We start from the raw sequence: 23,087 nt of genomic DNA on the forward strand, positions 1-23,087 counted from the left end.
TTTAAGCTCAGGGACAAAGTTTGGGGTACCCGCCCTGAAAACAAGAACTCAAGAGGAGACAGTGAGTAGAGAATCTCTTTCTCAGAAGTCAGGTATACTTGAGAATATAAGGGAACAGATAGCCTTAGTCTTACTTATTAGATACATTCCTGGAAAAATTGTATTAGGTAAAATTTACATATCAGGTGCCACTTTTCCATTGTCTTACACTGTGAAAATAGGGATGTGTTCCCATAAGAGACACTGATTGCAAGATGTTTGTGAATGCAGCAAAACCTCAAAAATTTTTAAAGCAAAATTAAACCTCTCTTCAAATAAAATAACTTGAGTGACACAATTTAAAAATGAAAATTCTAAAGATGAAAACACCCAATACAAATTCCTGTAGCAAGAGAGACCACCTACCTCATCCTGTGAAGAACACCCTGGATTTTTCAAACAGGCATCCCCAAATAGCAGCCACTTTGTACTTCCTCTTTTCCCTGGAGAGTTCCCTCTAGCAACTATTCACAGCATTAGCTTTTTGGGAAAACTATTTATGTTCACAACTGGGACATTTTCAGTAAGCATTGGCAGATATGGCTACAATTGCTAATATGTCTAAAATAAAGGGTGCTAATGTTATTTCAAATTTACTCCACATTTTGAAAATGTGTAAATCTGAAAACTTTTTATGCAATTAGAGGAATTAGAGCCCGAAGTGACTTTTTAGTGGTCAAGTAGTCCAAACTACTCATTTTAAGCATAAGGAAGATGAGATCCAGGGAGGAAAGGAGATTTCTTCAAGGTTATACAGTTAATATTAACTAGTGTTATATAGCTATATAAGGTCTACAACGCATTTTACTTACATCATCTTATCTGAGTTTCCCAACAACCCCTTGGAATAGATTAAGGAGTGTTATGAGTTCCATTTTGCAAACAAGGAAACTGAGACTCAGAGATACTAAGGAGCTTTCCCATAGTCACATAATGAGAGATTAGAAGGGGAAGGATCTCGTCTTTACCAGAGCTGCTCTGATGGACAGCTTAAGGCTCGACCTTAAAAGAATGGAAGAATTTCAGGAAGGGAGTGCATTTCACAGAAGGGGGATGTTATGCATGGAGGCACCAAGATAGGAGAGGATGGAATGAGATTTAAAACAATGTAGTAATCAAGTTTGGATGGAATATAGACTAGGAAATACATCTGGAAAGGTAGTCTAGAACTATATCATGTTGTTGTTCAGTCATTTTTAGTCATGTCTGACTCTTCATGACCCCATTTGGGGTATTGTTGGCAGAGATACTGGAGTGGTTTGCCATTTCCTTCTCTAACTCATTTTACAGATGAGGAAACTGAGGCAAACATGGTTAAGTGACTTAGCCGGGGGCACACAGCTAAAACTAGATCATGGAGGACTTTAAAATGCCATAATAAAGAGTTTACCTTTTTTTCCCTAGAGGTAGGAAGCACTAACTAGTTTGACGTGGACAGATTTGTGCATTAGAAAAAAATTATTTTGACAGTAGTATATTGGAGGTAAATGAATGAATGAGTGAAGAAATGAACGAATGAAAAAGTGTTAAGCAGGTATGTGTGTATATATACTGTATATATGTGTATATACTGTATATATGTATGTGCATATGCATGCATATATGCGTAAACACACACATGTATATACACACATGCATATGTATACGTGAAAAGAGTTTTCATCTGAGGTGTCACAGGAATAGTAATTTGATCCATAGGGCAATACACTGACACATCCTTTCCAGAGCAAGAGGTGGAAATTGGAGGATGGAGAATTAGTATGCTGGCCACATAGGAAGTCAATCATGGTCTGAGCTAGGGCTTGCTGGATCCAATGAACTAGCTGAGTTTGCATTCAGCCACTCACTAATCAAGACAGCTGAGCCCCAGGAACAATGGATTAAAAACAGAAAAGCCTGGTGGAGACAGGGAGTCCGAGTCTAACTTCATTTCTTTCAAGGCTTAGGACAGTGGCTCTGATTTATATTATTTCTCTAAAGATTATATATGCATATATGTATACATTTCAATTATGACATATTCTATTATTATAATAGCCAAGTAGGCTATTGCAATAAATAAGGCATGAGGGTCTGCACTAGAGGGGTGGCAATGTGCGAGGAAAGAAGGGGGCTTATGCAAGACATGTTGCAAAGATGAAATATATATATATATATTATACATATATAATATATCTAATATATCATAAAATATATATTTTAAATATATATTTATTGACACATTAAGAAAAATTAATTGCTTACCAATACTTCCCCCACACATATTATCTTCCTTATTTTTTTTAAAAGAGGTATAAGTTAAGTAAAACCCTGACTGAGTGTGTGTATGAGTATTCCTCTCCTGTAACCGCCACCTTTATATTGATTGAGGGGAAGGAAGCTGTATCCACATCAGCTATCTGGAGTAAACATTGGTGATATTTGCTCTAAATCCTGCTGTCCTTTGGAGCTGATTTCATTTGCATTCTTGTAGTCATTGTGTATATTTTTCTGGTTCTCTGTTGGCTGCTTTATACCTTATATGCTTCCTGTACATCTACTGTAAGACTAATCCACTTCACAAAAACACATTTTGAGAAATTAAGAATGCAAACACCTTGAGGGCCAGAGCCATGTCTTTTGCAGTCTTCCTATCTCTGCAGCCAGTGTGTCACTCCTTGTTCTATATGTGATAGGTACTTACGAAAGCTTGTTAAATTGTATTAAGAAGTACACTTGAAGCAAAGTCTTGAAGCAGAATGTCTCTGGGCCTTTTCTTGAGCTGTTTCTTGTACTTGGTACATCCAGGCCCCAGCCACTGCTTGTTGAAGTTTTATTCATCCTTCAAAGATCAGCCAAATATGACTTGTTACATGAAACTTTAATCAATCAATACGTAAACATTTATTTAGTACCTACTGTGTGCTAGGCACTGTGTTAAGTACTAAGGATACAAGAAGAGGCAAAGGTGGTGCTTGCCCTCCAGGAGCTTACCATTTAATGTCTGGGGCAGGGATCGGGGAGAGAGACACACAACATACAAACAAATGTATACAAAGCAAACTACATACAGAATAAATAGGAAATAAATAACAGAGGGAAGGCACTAGAATTAAGAGGTATTGGGAAAGTCTTTTTTGTAAAAGATGGGATTTTAGTTGGGACTGAAGGAAGCCAGGGAAGCCAATAGGCAGAGATGGGGAGGGAAAAATATAGCAGGCATAGGGGGCAGCCAGAGAAAATTCCCAGATTCAGGAGATGGAGTGTCTTGTTTGTGGAACAACCAGAAGGCCAGTGTCACTGGTTCATCAAAGAGTACATGTCAGGGTACATGTAAAAAGACTGAAAAAGTAGGAGAGGGCTATGTTATGAAGGGCTTTGAATGCTGAACAGAGCATTTTGTATTGCTACTGGTGGCGATATGAAGTAGCTGAAATTTATTGAATAGGAGGGTGGCATAGTTGGACCTATGCTTTAGGAAAATCACATTAGTGGTTGAATGGAGGATGAATTTTAGTGGGGAGAGACTTGAGGCAGGCTGACCATCTCCCCCCACCCCAAGCAGACCATTCCAATAAATAAGGCATGAGGGCTGCACTAGCGGGGTGCAAGGAGAGAAGGGAGCATATGTAAGAGATGTTGCAAAGATGAAATCAACAGACCTTGGGTAATAGCTTGGATATGGAGTGAGAGATAGTGAGGAGTCCAGGATGACTCCTAGGCTGCAGCCTGAGGGATTGGAAGGATGGTGTTTCCTTCTACAGTAATAGGGAAGATAAGAGGATCGAAGGGTTTAGGGGGAAAGATAATGAGTTCAGTTTTGGATGTATCGAGTTTAGCATGTCTACTGGACATCCAGTTCAAGATGTCTGAAAGGCATTTGAAGATGTGAGAGTAGAGGTCAGCAGAGAGATTGGGGCAGGATTGGTAGATTTGGAAATCATCAGCATGGAGATGGTAATTAAATCCATGAGAACCAATCAGATCACCAAGTGAAGTAGTATAGGTGGAGAAGAGAAGAGGGCTCAAGATAGAATCCTAAAGGACTCCTGTGGTTGAGAGGGTATGATCTGTATGAGGAGCCAGAAAAGGAAATAGAGAAGGAATGGTCAGAGATGTAAGAGGAGAATAAGGACCCAAAAACCTAGAGAGAAGAAAGTATCAAGAAGAGAGTGATCAATAGTGTCAAAGGCAGAAGAGAGGTCAAAGAGAATGAGGATTGAGAAAAGGCCACTGGATTTGGCAACTAAGAGATTGTAGGTAGCTATGTGGTGCAGAAGCTAGAGCACTGAGCCTAGAATCAGGAAGACCTGAGTTCAGATGCAACCTTAGGCACTTACTGACTGTGTGACCTTGGGCAAATCAGTTAACCTCTGTTTGTCTCAGTTTTTTCATCCATAACATGGGAATAATGATAGCACCCACCTCCCAGAGTTGTTCTGAGGATCAAATGAGGTATATTGTATCTTTGGAGAGAGATGTTTCAGCGGAATGGTAAGGTTAGAAGCTATATTGTAAGGGGTTAAGAAGAGAGAGAGGAGAGAAAGTAGAGGCACCTATTCTCAATAAATTTTTTTGAGGATTTAGTCACAAAGGGCAAAAAGGATACACTGTAGGATGGTAATGGGGATGGAAGGAGGATCAAGCGAGGGTTTTTTTCAGGATGAAGGAGACATGGATGTTTATAGGCAGTAGGAAATATGCCAGTAGACAGGGAGAGATTGAAAATAAGTGACAGAGTGGGGGTGACAGAGGGAGTATTCAATTGGAAGAGACAGGTTGGGAATGGGATCTCTTGAGCAGGTGGAGGTGTAAGGCCACACAGCAGAGGCCTCATTTTTTATGTAAAATATGAGGCGAAGTTTTCAGCTGAGAGGTGAGGGGAGACAAAGCCATGGGAGGTTCAAAGAGGGATGAAAAACTCCACTGTCTTTGATGGAGAAAAGAATGCTATAAAATATTTGCAGATCTTCTCTACCTTTCATCTGTTAGCTGTTCTTCTTCCAATTACACCCTTACATGTCCTCAGGATGGCTTTGCTTACTTGGGTCTCTTGCTGAACTTTCTTCAAACTGTTACTTTCTCTTTTAGGAGGCTCATAATCACTTCTCCATAAAATTTTACAAAGAAGTTTATGTTACATATTTGTGTTGCCCTTGACTGCCATAATTTTCTACTTGGCAAATAAATCAAGTGTTTGCTGAACATGATGGTTTGGAGACTTGCTTCATTATGGCAGCTGATCTTGTATGAAATCGTTGTAATTTTTGTCAATGTCTTTTCTTTCATCCACCTCTGATTTTCAGCATCAATAACTTATTTAAATAAGTCATTGGTGTCGTTTTAATGGCATGCCATATATTTTTCTAATTTTTCTTCATTCTTCTGGCTTTGCATTAATTTTTTATTTGCTTTAACAGATCAGTGGTCTGACTGGACATAGGCAGCTGATTGAAGGACTCCCACATCATGAACAACTCATTTGTTATCTTTTTTTAACGTAATTAATTTTTTTAAGTTAACAAAAATCTATTTTTTCACTTCTCTTGAAACATCTATATACATATACATATGTATGTGTGTGTACATACATATATAAATATATAAAATATATATAAATATAAATATGTATGTACAAATATTCACACATACATACATATACACGTAAAACCTAAAACATTGTAAGAAATAAACACATTCAAGTAAAACAAATTTCTGCATTGGCCAGGTCAAAAAATATATGTCTCAGTCTACACCCAGAGTCTATCACCTGTTAGGAGGTGGGTAGCATGTTTCATCATGGGCCCTGAGGAATTGTGGATAGTAATTGTCTTGGTTTAGAGTTTGAAAATCTTTCAAGATTACTTGTTTTTACACTGTTATTGTTATCATATAAATTGCTCTAGTTTTTATTTCTTTCTGCATTAGTTTACACAAATCATCTGAAGTTTCTCTGAAATAATCTTCTTCATTTATTAAAACACAGGGGTATTACATTACAATCATATATCATAATTTGTTCAACAATTCCCCACACTGGTGGGCATCTTTAGTTTCCATGTTTTTTTACTACCACAAAAAGAACTGCTATGGGCCATTTTCCTCCTTCTTTGATCTCTTTGTAGTTTAGGCCTATCACTGGGTCCAAAGGGTATTCACTGTTTAGTAACTTTTGGTGCATAATTTCAAATAACTTTCCAGAATGTCTAGACCAATTCATAACACCACCCACAGTGTATTAATGTATCCACTTTCCCACAGCTCCTCCAGCATTTGTCATTTCCCCTTTTTGTCAACTCAGTCAATTTGATAGTGGAACCTCAGTTTAATTCAAATTAAATTTCTCTAAATTATTTGTGATTTGGGGCATTTTTTCTCATGGATATTTATAGCTTTAATTTCTTTCTTTCTCAGAAAGCTGCCTGTTCATATATAGACCATTTATCAATTGAGGAATGAGTCATATTCTTATAAATTTGAATCTGTTATTTTTCTTGAAAATGATACCTTCATCAGAGGAGCATGTTGCAAAGATTCTTTTCCAATTAACTGTTTCCCTAATTTTAGCTTTGTTGGTTTTGATGGTGGATAACTTTTAAATTTTGAAAACGCAAAGTTATCTCTTTTATTTTCTGTGATCCTCTCTATTCTCTATTTATCATGAATTTTTCCCCTATCCATAGATCTGAAAGATGGTATCTTCCTTGTGCTTCTAATTTACTTATGATTTCCCCTTTATGTCTAAGTCATATATCCATTTAGAGGTTATCTGGATATATCGTGTGAGATATTGATTTAAACCTAGTTTATGCCACCTATCTATTAAAATTAACTTCATTTTTCATGATGTTATTTGATATTTGCTGTGTCCAGAGTATTCTGATTCATGAGCTCTGGGTGTGACGCTTCTGTGTAGTCATTGACGAATTTTGGACCTCTCTCACACCTTAGCCCAGAATCCTATTTTCAAAATGTATTTTTGTCAATTGCTTATTTATACCTTGTTTAAACTTCTCAATTTGGAAGATTTTATTGAGTTCTTCATATAGTTTATCTTTTTTTAATGCTCTGTAGTAGATGTTGGTACTTAGACGATTTTCTCGGCAGCCTTTTTTGAATATAATTACCATGAGCCCTACAGTGTGAGATAGTCAAATGTCTAATGAAATGATATTTTTTTGGTTGCCTTAGGCTGCATGTTCAAAACCAACGAAAGTCAATGTCATTATTTACTTCTCCAGCCCAATATAACTTGTCAGTTATCCATCCATTTCACTGTAACTTCCTTCCTTGATGCTGAGAATGTCAAGGCTGATACAATTCCATTCTTCCGGTAATAAGTATACTTGTTGGTCATTGGACAAAGGTCTTCAATTTGGAGTACCAACAACTCAGCTGATTTTTGAAGTAAGTCCAAAATTTCACAAGTTGAGTGGCAAGGCAGAAGCTTTGAATGGAAAAACAAAAGAGATCTGGAAAAGTTTTAGTGACCTGCAAGCTTGATAGAACTCAGTAGTGTGATGATACTGAAGCTGAGAAAGCCACTTTAATGAGAGCTATACTCTCTAGACCTAAGTAGAAGAATCTATATTCTATTTTATTTTATATTTATTTGCACAATCACCTTACTAGACCATAAATTGCTTAAGGACAAAGACTGATTCTCCTTTGTAAGCACAGTCAGTGCCTTGCACACAGTTGTTATATTTCAGTCATATATGACTCTTTGTCACCCCTTTTTGTGTTTTCTTGGCAAAGATACTGGAGTGGTTTGCCATTTCCTTCTCCCGCTTATTTTACAGATGAGGAAAGTGAAGCGAACAGGATTAAGTGAGTTGCCCAGGCTCATACAGCTAGTAAGTGTCTGAGGCTAGATTTAAACTCGGGTCTTCCTGACTCCAGGCCCAGCATTCTATCCACTGCCCCACCTAGCTGCCCTTGTACATAGTAGGTGTTAATAAATGTTGAATGAGTGAATGAATCACAAAAATATGGTTGACTATGGTATCTTAAAAAAAATACCAAGAGCTATTACTGTACCTAGTACCAGCCATGGAAATATTAGAAAGAACTTTTCAAAGTTGCCCAAGTAATTAAAAAAAGAAAACTCTTTGAGATCATTTGGGTCTGTGTCTTCAAATCAGTACATTTATTCCATATATTTGGATGGATGTCCTTCTTTTGGCAAACAGGTAGTTTACTACTGAGGAAGCTGCTCAAATGTGAAACAAAATACAACATTGGGTCATAATGGGATCTGTAACTAGATGTGATAATCCAGTAGTTTGCTAATCAAATCCCATCATAGAGGACTGCTGTCATATCTGGTTGTGATATGGGTGATAAAGCTCAAACTGCCATCTCATTTCTTCTTATGGTGTGTTAGACAATAAAAACCTCAGAGGGAGAACTGAAAGTGCGGCCTTTGCTTCCTGGGTACATCCTCAGAATGGTTCAGCTTGGCTCAGTTCAATGAACTGTTACTAAGCACCTACTATGTGCCAGGGACTATCTTACATGCTAGAACCACAAATATAATAGTGAGACAGAGAGCTTACATTCTTCTAGGGTATGGGATTCTTAACCTGCAGTTTGTGAACTTAAAACATTTTTATATTTTACAATATTTTAATAACCAATTTCAGTATAATTAGTTTCCTTTGTAATCCTATATATTTTATGTGTTTTGAAGTGTTGTTCAGAGACATAGGCTTCACTAGACTGTCAGAGGGGTCCAGGACATGCACACACACACAAAAAGATTAAGAATCCTTGTACTGTTTAGTTATGTCTGACTTCATGATGCTATTTGGGGTTTTCTTGGCAAAAATACTGAAGTGATTTGCCATTTCCTTCTCCAGCTCATTTTACAGATGAGGAAAGTGAGGCAAACAGGGTTAAGTGACTTGCCCAGGGTCATACAGCTAGTAAGTGTCTGAGGTTGCATTTGAACTCATAAAGAAGAGTCTTCCTGATTCCAAGCCCAGTGCTCTATCCACTGGGCCACTTAGCAATCCATCCTTGTACTAAGGGGATACACAGTATTCACAGATGATATGGGAAATGTACAAAATAAAAGCAGGGGATTGGGGAAAAGCATTGTAGAGAGAATTAGGAAGGATCTCTTGAAAGAGAGAGAGCCTGCCAAATGTACATAGATAAATACACAGGTGTGTTGTAAGGTTCACTCTCTCTGTCTCTGTCTTTCTCTGTCTCTGTCTCTGCCTTTGTCTCTCTTGCTCCTCTGTCTCTCTTGTCCCTACATACATACTTACATACATACATACATATGGTATTCCAAAAATCTTAGTGCAGTTCTAAGCTACTAAGATATCAGATGTCTGAAACTAGGTGTAATAGTCCAGTATTTTGCTAATTAAATCCTATCACACAGGAATTTTGTAACTGTCTTGTTGTCATATGGATAATGAAGTTCAAACTGCTGTCTCATTTATCCTTATGGTATGCCAAATTGTAAAACACTAAGCTAACCATTAAATTATTAAATCTTAAATCTACACTAAAACTTTTGGGACATCATGCACATACATGTTTACACACAGAAATATAACCTGTATCTAATACTTTAAAACTAATATCCTGTATACACAAATGCATATCGATACATATGTACATAAACACAGTGCAGCATATATATTTATATATGTATGTATAGAGGGGGGAGGGAGAGAGGGAAAGATAGGGAGGGGACAGAGAAAGGAGGAGGGATGGAGAGGGGATGCAGAAGGCGAAGAGAGAAAAAGAGAGAGAGAGACACACACACACACACACAGAGAGAGAGAGAGAGAGAGAGAGAGAGAGAGAGAGAGAAGAGAGAGAGAGAGAGAGAGAATGAGAATGAGAACTGAGCTGGAAGAGTTTTTAGAGGCTTTCTAATCCAATATCCTTATTTGTAAAATGAGGAACTGAGGCTCAGAAAGGTTAAATAACTTACCCAATGAACTATCAGAGGCAAAATTTGAACCAAGTCCAACACTCATCCAGGATACATCCCTGCTTCTCTACGCAGGTGACTCCCAGATCTCCTCATCCAGCTAGCCACCATCTCTCTCCTGAGCTCTAGTCCCAAACTCTGCCTACCAGCTATCACCACCTAGATTTCCCACAGACATCTCAGACTTGACGTCTTCCCTGACAGAGGTGGTTCTCTTTCCCCCTGAACCCATCCTTTTTCACTTTTTTTTAAACTTCTGTTGAAGGTACCACATTCTTCTAGTCACCCAGGTTCATAATGTAGGAATTATACTGAACTTTTCTCTCACTTTCCCCTCCCCAAACCATATCTAGTCTGCTTGTGCTAAGTCCTGTCAATTCCATCTCCTCAGCATCTCTCTCCTCCATCCCTGTGTCTCTTAACTCTCATCACAACCTGCCTAGTCTAGGCTGTTATCACCTCTCACTTGGACTAGTATACTACTTTCCCAATCTATGATGACTCCTGAAGTTTCTCCCAGATCTAAATCTGTGATCTACCACCTACCCCTTGCCCCATATCTTATTCTTCAGCCCACATTTGCAGAATGAAATTAGGAAAACAGCTCCTGTATACTCTGGCTGTTCTGGATTGACCAAAGTAAAAGATTCAAATTTCTGGTTAATCAAATTACGGTGAGTCCCTCTTATGTACAGAGCACGAAACAGTCTGTTAAACTCTGGATTAAGAAAAGTGGAGACAGTCTCTGCTCTCAAAAAAAAAAATTACATTCTTATAGGAGAGATAACACACAAGGGTTTCAGCTGCACATCCTATGGAAAGTAAGTCAACAAGTCAGTCAGCTAGCTTTTATTAAGTGCTTACTATGTGCTGGGCATTGTGCTAAGTACTGGGGATATAAAAAAAGGTAAAACACCTTCTAATGGTCCGCATTCCCATGGTCTTTGATAATGCATCTTCTTTAATATAATTTCCAAAAATAAAACCATATCCATTTCTGATGCTGGACCATTTGACAAATTCCAACTTTGCTGGCAAGAACATTCTTATCCCGGTGTTTAGTAGCTGTAGAGTCAGGGTCAGCAGCACCTATAGGAACATCTCCAGTGTACGTCTTGACAGGTGTTGTTTCCCTTGGTGATGGCTGCACAGAACTGCTTAGAAGCAGAGTTGATGTTCTGGAGGATCCTGCTATTTCTGGGGCTCTTGGTCTCAGGGTTCTAAGTGATCTCCATTACATTCAGAATTCAATTAATGGTCAAGGTGGTGGTAGTGACTTGATTTACCTAGTACCTGATGTCCCCTGTATCTCTTTCAGTGTAACTTGTTGCTTCAGCTATGCTGGATTACTTGTTTTATAGCTGATTATTGGCCAGCAGTTAGTGCAGATAGCTGCTCCTTTCTCCCAAAAGGTTACTTCTTTGATTGAACATTATGGGGGCTGAGATGGAAGCAGGGCCAGTGGTTGGAGGAGGTGAGGCGTGCTATTCCCAGAGCTCTTGGGCTCACATCCCCGTTAGTGTCCGTTGGTCCACAATTGGTGTTGGTTTTGGTGAGGATGATGGGTCCCTTCTCCACAAGGGTTACTCTTCCCAGTGATAACTGTTGGGGCAGACCTGGAGGTGGTGGTGATGATGGTGGGATACTGCTTTTCCTAGGGCAGTTGGGCTCAGAGTCCTATTGGCATCTGAGCGGTGGTCATGGTCAAGGTGGTGAGAGTAGTTTGATTCACCTGGCACATGCTGTGTCCTGTCTCTCCCTCAAGGTACCTTTGTGCTTTGTTTAGATTGGCTTGCCTACCCTGTAGGTGGCATTTGGGAAATACAATGGGAGTGGAGTATGGAGGAAGGGAAGGGTTAGGGTTAGAAGATTCAATCTGAGTTTTCAAAGCATTCAGGGAAGGTCTGTCTCAAATGCTATCTCCCCTAGGAATAATTCCCTGATCCCCCTAAGGTGGAAGTGATTTCTCCCTCATCTGATCTCAAAAGACATTATACTCTTCTTATTCACTTGCCATCTTCTACTTTGGACTACATTTATCTATATACCCATCTTATATTCCCCTTTTATATTATAAACTCCTTGAGTGATATGCTGGATTGAATCTTATCTTTGTTTCTCTACTCAAATCTACTTATACACAGTAGGCATTTAAATGTTTGCTGAATGAATAAGAGAATAATGATGGTTATCTATGGAATGTAATCACAGCAGTGATTCAGAATTGAGCTGAAGAAGGTTCTGTAACATACCATCTAGTTTTGGAGATCAATTCCTCCACATCCTGTAGCTGGACCACTGAGATTCAGGACCACAAATATAGTCCTGGCTTTTAAAGTCATCATGGTAGCCCCCAATTGATTGTCATGTTTCTATGTCAAATAGGCCCCTTGGACACAGCACTCCTCTTTCTAGTTCCCATGGATACCTTAATGGAATGAACACACTGTAACCCAAACAGCAGGAAGTACAGTTTATTCAAAGTTTCTGGGGCTGTCCAATTCAAGAGAGATACATCCCGGGGAGAGGGGGCCTAATAATAACATCTCACATTAACCCTTTTGTTTCTGTCCATTTTCCTGGTGTTGTTAAGCTGCTTCACCTACTTTAGGCTGTTTTTCCCAGGTTCTGGATGTGGTCGGGACATTCTTTACTAAGAAGCAATTTTTGGCTTTGCAAAGTATTGATCTGAGCATGATGAATAACTATTTTGCTAATAGTGAGCATGGATAGGGCCAGATTTGCTCCCGCCCACACAGCTAATGTTTATATAAACCCAAGCCCAAGTGATGAAAGTTTCTCCCATTCCTCTGTGGTTTTTTTTAATCCATCTTATGAAATCTGGTTATCTTCCACTAGAGAGTATCCTTCCTATGATTGACACACCCCAGTAGTGGACATGCTATGGTTAGTCATTCATGCTCGAGCTAGTGGGAATTTGGAGTCATGCAGTGACTCCTGCCTTCTCACACAGATGTAATCATTATAGTTGTTTGTAAATGGGATTCACAAAGATGAATTCACAGGATTAGTATTCCTCAAGTACAATTAATATTAAATTATTGGGAAAACTCTGCTTTGGGATCAATGAGAGATGAGGTTGGAGGCTGTATTGAGGACAGGAATTGGAAGGTGGCTAAAAGTTCTTGAGGACGGGAATAAAATGATTCCACTGATGGCTTGAGAGCCTAAAATCTGGCAGTAGTATTTACAGAGGAAGGGAGGAGCAGGGAGATTAGAGACAGGAAAAACAGATAGGCTATGAGGAATCTTGGCTACAGATAATGAAGACCTGGACTGGGGTCCAGGAATCTGCTTAGCCTTGTGTCATTGAGTATTTTTATCAACGACTTGGATAAAGGGATTAATAGTATGTTCATCAAATCTGAAGGTGGCACAAAATTATGAGGGATAGCTAACACCATGTGTGTCAGAGTCATGATTCAAAAGAATCTTGCAGGTTGGAACACTGCCCCCAATCTAATATGATGAAATTCAGTAGGGATAAATGTAAAGGGATAAATATAAAACAATTAGGTCCAAAAAAATAAACTTCACAAGCATAAGGTGAGGATTCTTCATTTGTCTGAATTTTGACTTTGGCCTTTGTTTTTTGTCTTGATCAGTTTCCTTTTCAAAGTCAAAATAAGGACTCCCCCTGAAATGGCCATGATCCTTTATGTGCATGAATGGCTTCTCCACTTCACGGGCTGTGAATTTTTGGTTATTTATTCCTCTCACTCCTGGAAATTCCTACTCACTAATCCAGAGCATCAGAATGACTTCTTTGACCTCCAAGGGAACTTATCTTTTGATTAGAAATGTACACATATACAGAACAGTTTTGTGGCAAAAGCAGTGGATTTCTAGCTATGTGACCTTAGGTAAGTAATCTAACTTCTTGAGTTCAATTATCTGTAAAAAGGGGCCAATAATTCTTACTCTACCTACCTCACAAAGTTGTGTGTGTGTGTGTGTGTGTGTGTGTGGTGTGTGAGGTTCAAGTGAGCTAATGTATGTGAAGGTGCTTTCTAAACTATAAAGCACTCTAAAATGGAAGGCATCATCATCATCATTATTATCATATACATATACATACATATATACATATATATGATGTAAGCATGGGAGCATCTGAACTATATATACATTCTGGCTACCCTGGGATGACTCCTATGTGTGTGTGTGTGTATATGCACACATGTATATGTATATATACACACATGTATACATTCATACTATACACATAAACAGCAAACACATACCATATATAGATACATATATACATGCAATATATAGACATATATAGACATATATATATCCACATATATATCCATGATTTAGATATCATACTGAAAACATATACACATATAAATATAATAATAATAATGCATTCTATGCCTTCTATAGCATTTTATAATTTATAGTGCCTGTTCACATACATTAGCTTGTTTGATACTTAAACAGTAACCCTGAGAGGAATGTGGGTTAAGTATGTGTGTGTGTGTGTTTGTGTATATATATACATATATATGTATATATACATATGTGCATACACACATAAGTATATATACATATATATATATATATATATATATATATATATATATATATATATATATATATGTGTGGAATCACAAATCTTGACACATATTTGTGTATGTATCAAGATTTGTGATTTTTGCCAGTATTGTCACCCTGTACAAATCACTACCACTATTACCCACCCACACCCCAGTAGATAGTTTTCATGAGTACATGTGCCTACTCCACAAAATAATTGCCTAGCAGCCACATTTCTAGTGATGCACCCCTCTACACACAGCTTGTATGGTCCTTAGTCAGCAGTTAGCTATCTGTCACTGGTCCCTATGTGAAACCTTTCCAGTGTGGTAGGACCTACTGGGCTTGTGCTCCACTAGCATGGCCTTCAAAAATTCATAGTTTCCTTATCATTTCTATGAGACACTGAGGTAGAAATAAGATGTAGGATCAGAGGAGCATAGATTTAGAGCTGGAAGAGATCTTAGAGGTCATTGAGTTCAACACATTCCTTTTACAAATGAGGAAACTGAGGCCTAGAGGAGTTATTTGCTTGAGATCACACAGCTAGTAAGTGTGTTATGTACAATTTGAGTCTTTCTGACTCTAAGCCCTGCACTCTCTCCACTATACCACATAGTAAGTGTAATACATATATACACTTATATCACATGTGCACCTGTACATGCAGACACATAGTGCCCCAGGGAGTTGTCAAAGACTATAAGTTGCCTAGCACATGCCAATTATTTCGCAAGAATAGAGGGAGCAGAATATTATGGGGGATTGAAATCAAAGATCTGATCCAAAAATACAGATATAGATGGAGATACAGATTTTATCATTTGGTTGTTTTAGTTGTGTTTGACTCTTTGTGACCCCATTTGGGGTTTTCTTGACAAAGATATTGGAATGGTTTGCTATTTCCTTCTCAAGTTTATTTTACAGATGAGGAAACTGAGGCAAAGAGGGTTAAGTGACTTGCTCAGGGTCACACTGCTAGTCTGAGGCTGAATTTGAACTCAGGAAAAGGAGTCTTCCTGACTCCAGGCTGGCACTCTATTCACTGCACTACCTAGCTACTCTGAGGTACAGATAGGCATAGAGAATAACTATTACAATTTAATAGCTCACATTCATATACATAGTGCTTTAAGTTTTGCAAAGAACTTTACATCTACTGTAAGTCTTGTGTGATCATCACAGCCATTCTGTGAAGTAGGTAATGTTATTATCCCCATTTTACAGATGAGGAAACTAGGACTGAAACAAGTTGAATGACTTGCCCAGAGACACATAACTATTAAGTGTATCCAAGGAAGGATTAGGACTTGGGTCTTTCAGACTCCAAGTTTGGAACTCCATTCACTACCTATACTATAGATAGATAGATAGATAGATAGATAGATAGATAGACATAGAATTAGATATATACACACATATACATAGATGCACATGTTGAATATGCATATACACATGTGTAGATCTATAGATATCAACAGATATGTTGTATATATTATACATGCTCATATATGTATGCATGAGAGAGATCCTCATGGTATGTTTGGGCTTCTATCCATCTACACTTAGCACCTTTGAAAAAAGTAAATCCAATGTCACAGAAAAAGCCAAAAGGCTTTCAGATGCAGCCCTGTCAGATCCTATTGCCCTCAATCCTAAGACATTTCAAGTTCAGTTTAGACAGGACCTACAAGCCGTTAAGGCCAGTCAATGTATCTTTGTTGTGTCCCAGGCTTGAAGAAGCTGTCAGACTGATTAATTGAATCCTCACTGATCCTGTTAGCAATAACAATAAAGTCAGAAAACTTTCAGTTGCCCCCAGGTAAGTTTAATGAAGCAGCCTAGACACAGCTTCCGCACGGTGGTGGTGACAGAGGCAATGAGCTGGTATTGAAAGAATATACAGGCCAGGGACTGATCCCAGGCAAGCTCCAATGTGGTGTGTTGAAGATTAGGCAACAGAACTCCATACTTCACTGGTTGCAGCAATCATCCAAGGTAGTGGGCACTCCATGTGAGGATGAGAAATCCTTTCAGTTGAGATCATCCTAATATATTCCAACAAAGCCCTGCAGGGATTGTGGTGCTCAAGGTCGGGTTATAAGTTCTTATGTGAGAATGTTTCCTGAAGTCCAGTGACAGCCGAGCCACCCCCACACCCCATATATAATCTAGAATGTGATAAGCATAAACATTTATAAAGCTGTGGCCATCTGTGCAGTTTCCCTTAGAGTAATACTGCGTTTCCTGTGGGACAAATGGGTGAGACATGCGAGTTGCTGGCTTTACTTTGAGACTTTGGGCAGAAAGGAGAAGATGAAATTTTATTTAAGCAAAGGCTGGGGTGAGATTTTTTTCAGCTCTTTTATATATTTTTAATAATTAAAAAATAAATTTAAATTTTTAATTTTTAATGTCTAATTTTAAAAATTTTAATTTAAATTAAAAGATTATTTTTAATTTAATTTTAAAATTTTAATATAAATAAATTTTAAAAATTGAAATAAGCTTTTCCATGTTGTTCCTGGGTTGAAAATTTTCATACAACAAGGCAAAACAGAAAACAAAACAAAACAACATGTAGCTTACGTACCTGTGGTTCTTTATGATTTCTTCCCTAAACCGAGAGTGTGTGAGTGCGGTTTTGATGTTGTAGAAACTATGCTCTCTGCTTTTATTATACTCTAACCCTGGGTCTTAAGCTTTCTGTATCTTACATTTCATGATTGTCCATTCTCTGCTAAATGGACTCAGCTCATGAGGAGAGAAGGTAAACTTCTTTCACTGTACCTTCCAAAGGAGAAAGGAACTGTTCACGTTCAGAGGTCAGGGAGAATTCATACTCAACAAAAACCATGGTATACAAAGTGTCATTAGCATAGAAGCATATTTCTCTTTCAAAAATTTAAAGCTCTCTGCTCTGGACATGAAGATTGGGCAGCTAGCATGCTGTTACTCAGAATCAGCTATACTACATGTCAAGTGGGCTCTTGAAATGTACCCAGTGTATTCAGTTAAAAACCTGGCCCTGAATGCCAGTGAAAAACCATTACCTTTACATGTTAAATAGATCTGTCCCTCACTATAGGGATAAAAATCCACTGATGTGAAAACCTTCTTTCCATTAATTTGAGGGAGAGGGATTCTGGACTTGTGACTTCAGTTCCTTAACTGTAGAGATGAAACTACCAATGAAAATGGATGACTTTTAGTCTTAGAGAGCTTCCTCGGGCACTGAAAAGTAGCTAACTCAGGGTCATACAGCCAGAATCCATCAGAAGCAGAAGGAATTGAGCCTGGCAGGTCTTCTCTATCTGCTAAACCATTTCATCTTAAAAAGGAAATGTATGGAACATTCCCTGATTCACTCTGCGTCCCCCAAATCACAACCCTTTCCATCTAAATAAGAGACAATTAAATAACTGCTTACTTAGTAGGCATAAGAAAGAGAAAAAGATGGCGTGTGGGGATTGAGATGATGAGAGGAGGAAAGGAAGTAAGAGGAGGGAAGTGGAGTGAGTGAGTCAGCCATCTGGGGTTGGTGGGAGGTGGGGAAGAAGAATTAGGGTAACTAATGGTAAGAAAATGCAGAATGGCCGGAGCTAGGAACGTTTGGGGTTCAAACCCCAGCTGTGTCACTTTGGGCAAGGCATGTCAGCTCTCAGGGTCTTAGTTTCATGTGAAAAATGTCCTCTGAGCTCCTTTCTTTATGATCTCATGATTACCATCAAAGGCTGCGGCAACATTATTCTTTTTTTTTTTTTAACAAATTCAGTGATGGCAAGTCTTCACCATCTGAGAGTAGATTTGATTTTCTGAAAAGAGCCAAAAGTCAGTTGAAGCAAACTTAGGTACAGCCATTTTAAGGTCCAGAGGCAGCTATAAATTTATGGGGCTGGTAGTCTTATGTGACTTATACATTAGCTCTAAATGCATATCTAAAAGAGGAGTTCAGTAATGTTCTGAGTGAGGGCAGTATTTTTGGAAGACATATCACAGTGGATAAGTTGGGGTATTTATTTTTAATAGCCTCTGTTCTCAAATAACTCAGGGTCTGTAACAGAAATAAAATGAACAGATAAAAACATGCTTAATAACATGAAAAGCAGTAGAGATAGTGCCCCAAGAGTTTAGAATAGGAGAGCTCATGGGAAGCTTGGGTGATCAGGGTGGGTTCATGAAAGACTTGTGGTTTCAACCTGTGTTGTCTATTCCCTTCGGAGTGTAAGCCTTTAAGAGGAGAAACTGTCTTTTTTTTTTTGGCTAGTATTTGTATTTCTAGCACTTAGCGCATTGCCTAGCATATAATTAGGGATTAATAAATGCTCTATCTATCTATCTATCTACCTATTTAGCTATCTACTTATTTATCTATCTCAATCATTTGGATTAACAGAAGAGCAAGATACTAATATAAATGATGAAAGTTCATAGTTTGTCCCTAGACCCAATCCTTCTGTCCTTTCTTCCACCAAATCTTTTAGCAGAGGAAGTATCGACTATTTATAGTTTGTTGTTCTTTTACGTTTTTGCTTCTCAATGGAAGAGTTGAGCCAACATTTGGATGTCTGAGAGTTAGGCACAAAAGAGGAGTGGATGAGAGGAAGAGGCTTATACAGTCCATGACCCAGATACAGTAAAAACCAGGTCGTGAACACCAGTGAAGACAGACAGACTTCACATGGTTAGGATAAAGAGTCTTGTTTTTAGTAGAATGGATATTGAATTAGTAGTCAGAAGACCTGGGTTCCAGTTTTGCCTCTTCTGTTAAGCTTCTGTGTGACTTTTCACAAGTTAATTGATGTTTCTATTCTCAGCTTCCTAATCTTTAAAATGAAATGGAAGGACTATAAAGTCTTCTAGGGTCCTTCCCAACTCTAAGATTCTAGGATTCAAATACAGAGTTAACAGCATACTATGGTGGAGTAAGGTCCAGGGAAACATTACATGAGTCAGTCAACTATTGCTCCAATGGTTGGTTGGATGGCAGGGTGATACAGTGAAAAGACTTCGATTTGGGATGAGGGGTTATTGTTCAGTCAGTGTCCAACTCTTTGTGACCCCATTTGGAGTTTTCTTAGCAAAGATATTGGAGTGGTTTGCCATTTCCTCCTCCAGCTAATTTTACAGATGAGGAAACTGAGGCAAATACGGTTAAGGGACTAATCCAGGGTTACACAGCTAGTGTCTGAGGCCAGATTTTAACTCAGGAAAATGAGTCGTCCTGACTCCAGGCCTGGCACTCTATCTACTGTGCCACCTACCTGCCTCATTGAAACAAGAGAATTTGGTTCAAATCCCAGCTCTACCATTTGCTACCCGTATGATTTTGAGCAAATGATTCAACCTTTCTGGGCCTCAGTTTTCTCATCTGTAAAATGAGCAGGGGTATTAAACTCAAATAGAAACAAGGGCCAATAAATTGGATGTAAGGATCCCTGTAGGCGCATATTGACTTAGAAAACCATATATTAACATTGTCTATGTTTTATTGTATTTTTATTTTGTTAATATTTCCCAGTTACTTCTTAATTTGGTGTGGGTCTCACCAAGAAGGTTTGTGGGACTCAATATGGCCAGTGGACTGTTTGATATCTCTGAAATAGATTAACGTAGAGACCCAAAATTTATGTTTCCACAATTTCTAAGGAGCTTTGAAGATAGCTGCCAGAAATCATGCTACTCACAGAACTGGCATATTTGATTCCTCACCTATGCTATGTAGCCCTCATACCACATGCCTTCCCATCTGCACACAGGAATTGGTAAGGTTTTTTTCCCTCTTATTTGGACTGCCCCAGTCCCTTATCTCCCATCTCTCACTGTGGTCCTGGTCCTAAGTTCTGGATGCTATTAATCCCTCTGGGATAGGAAATGGGGTTAGTAGACACAGTGGGAATGAAAGGCTCCAAATTAAAGGAAAATTGTTAATAACCACCTATGCCTCCCTGGTGAAGGGAATAGAAGACTTGCTATATTAAGAAGAGCTACTGCTTTCAGGTCTGTGGGTCTTTTCCTTGTGCTCTGGTGGAACCAGTGAAACCCTGGACAGCTCTGTCAGTATGTAGCATGTTCCCTTGAAAACTCTTACATATGTTGTTGTTTGTAGGATCGTAGACTTAACTAGAAGGACCCTTAAGGTGATGCTGACCAATTCCCTCATTTTACCAATAAGGACCCTGGGCCTAGAGGGGTTAAGTAACTTGTCCAAATTCACAGTATGGTAAATGGAAAGCTGTCATTTGAATCAGAACCTCTGATTCTAAACCTGATACACCATGCCCCTCTTTCAGACTTCTCTCTGTCTATTGAGGGTGATGACATCCTTCCTATCACCAGAGTTCACAGTCTTGGAGTTATCTTCTCCCTTGCTCCCCACATCCAATCATTTACCAGTTCTTACTGAATCTATCTTCCTCCCAATCATCACTCATCCATTTCTTTCTCTCCATTCATATGGTCTCTACCCTGGTTCCAGCCCATATCACCTCTGGCCTCTTTTATTATAATTGGTCTCCTGGCTTCTGGCCTTTCCATTCTCCAATCCATTTTCCACACAACTGCCAAAATAATATTCTAAATGTATTGGTCTGACCTTGTTAATACTTTATCCCCCTAAATGTCCAATGTTTCCTTATTTTGGCATAAAATTCATATTCCTCAGCCCTGTATTTAAAACCTCCCCCTCTACATCCCCATGTGGATGCCACCTACCCTAAAAATTTTATTTTCTATTACCTCTCTTCATGTACTCTCCATTCTGGCCTTTTAGCTATTCCCAGGACACAGTGTTCCATTTCTGGTCTCCTTCCTTTTGCCTAGCCTTGTCTCCCATCTTTGGAATACTTCTCTCCACTCCCATTTCTCAGAATTGTTACTTTCCTTCAAAGCTCAGAAGCCATATCTATGTTAAGCTTTTACTATACTTCCCTCCCTCAGTCCTCCCAGGTTCTAAGATCATAGATTTAGAGCTGAAAGGAACCTTAGAAGTTAGCTAGTCTTAGCTCTCTCCCTTTATAGATGAGGAAACTGAGGTCTAAAGAAGTTAAGTGATTTGCCCAAGGTTATGCAGGTAGCAAGTGAATTGTAGATGCCCTTCGCCTCCTCAAATGATCGTATGTTTATTTCTCTGTCGATGTATATTATGCCAGAAGTAGAGTTGTACAGTGGAAGGAATACTGTATTTGGGATCAGAGGGCACAGGCCCAGATTCTGCTTCTGCTGCTCATTGCCTGTGACTTGGGTGAGTTACTTTCCTTTTGGGGTCTCCATATCCATCTGTAAGAAGAAGGGATGGCCTCTAAGATCCCTTCTACTGCTATCCCTATGATCCTATGATCCAAGGTTGTATTCCTCCTACCCCCGTGAACGAAGGAAAAAGTATTTATTAAGCAGTTACTATGTACCAAGCACTGTGCTGTGTTGAAGATACAAATACAAAAGCCAAAACTAGCCCTACCCTCCAGGAGCTTACATTCTAAGGGCGAAACAACGTGTGTAGATAATGGTGGCCAGGGTGAAGCCCTCTGGAAAGTTAAACGGATGGTGAGAAAGGAGAGTAGATTGGCACACTCCATTTAGGAGCAATGGTAGAATTGACTTGATTATGTTTGGGGTGGGGGGAGAAGAAAAAGATAAGGACTCTATAGTAATTGAGAACTCCCTACATTAGAATGTAAGCTCCTTGAGGTCTGAATTATTTTTGGTTTTGTCTTTGTAGCCTGAGCACCTAACACAATGACTTACCTACTATAGGGGCTTAATAAATGATTACCTACTATAGGGGCTTAATCAATGATTGACGAATAAATGAATAATTTTGGCATGTCTGAATGTACTGCTTCCTTTGGAAGTAGTAATTTCTCAGGTTCACACCTTGTTGCAAGGAGTGCAAATCAGACAGTCCAGTCTGAATCCAGAATATAAAAAGGAACAGATAAAATATTAAAATGTTAATGGCTACTATTCTAGACTGAGAGCCATTATTTATGGTTGTGAAATTATAAGCCATTTTCTTATGGAATTTATTAGGATGTGCTGAGAAAATGCTTACGTGCAGGGAAAAATCTGCAGACAGCAACAAATACTAATTCAATTTTTCTGACATTAAGCTGCCCTGCCTTCAACAGTAACCATGACACCAGGGTGAGGTATGGCAATATAGAATTAGCCCATCTACTGTTAAAAGTCTCATCAGCAGACTAGATATCTTACTGACATGATGCCAAACATCCTGATGTTTCTAAATGTGTAGATGTTTGGAAGTCCATTGTACTTAGAGCGAGAGAGGCAATGGAAAACATCTTGGCTTTGGCATTGGAATATCCAAATTCAAATACCGCCTCTGTCATGTATTACCTATGTCATCTTGGACAAGTCACTATCCTTCTCTGTAACTCAGGCACCTCATGTAAATTGAGGGGCTTGAACTGGATGGTCTCTGAGGCCCCTATCTGCTCTGTATCTGTGATCCTGTGATCTCTGTGACCCATGGCTGGCTTCACCATTGTACTTTACCTCTAGGTAGGCTATAGCAGAGAGCTGCTATGAG

At 38.8% G+C, this 23,087-nt stretch overlaps 1 protein-coding gene across 2 annotated transcripts in view; it reads left to right on the forward strand.

Annotated features, from left to right (window-relative positions):
- The window catches only part of HSPA12A (heat shock protein family A (Hsp70) member 12A), a 98,292-nt gene that overhangs the window by 19,889 nt on the left and 55,316 nt on the right, over positions 1–23,087 (forward strand). Inside the window, exon 1 of one of the 2 annotated variants that reach the window (XM_020988166.2) lies at positions 16,782–16,880. The exons of the other annotated variant lie outside the window; for it this stretch is intronic. Within the exon in view, the coding sequence (XP_020843825.1) occupies positions 16,853–16,880 (28 nt within the window). The 5' untranslated portion in view covers positions 16,782–16,852. Of the gene's footprint in view, positions 1–16,781; positions 16,881–23,087 lie in introns of those variants that run through there. 2 annotated transcript variants of the gene reach the window in all.

The sequence above is a fragment of the Phascolarctos cinereus genome, unplaced genomic scaffold (genome assembly GCF_003287225.1).
Source record: "Phascolarctos cinereus isolate Bilbo 61053 unplaced genomic scaffold, phaCin_HiC Scaffold_3;HRSCAF=262, whole genome shotgun sequence".
Lineage (NCBI taxonomy): Eukaryota > Metazoa > Chordata > Mammalia > Diprotodontia > Phascolarctidae > Phascolarctos > Phascolarctos cinereus.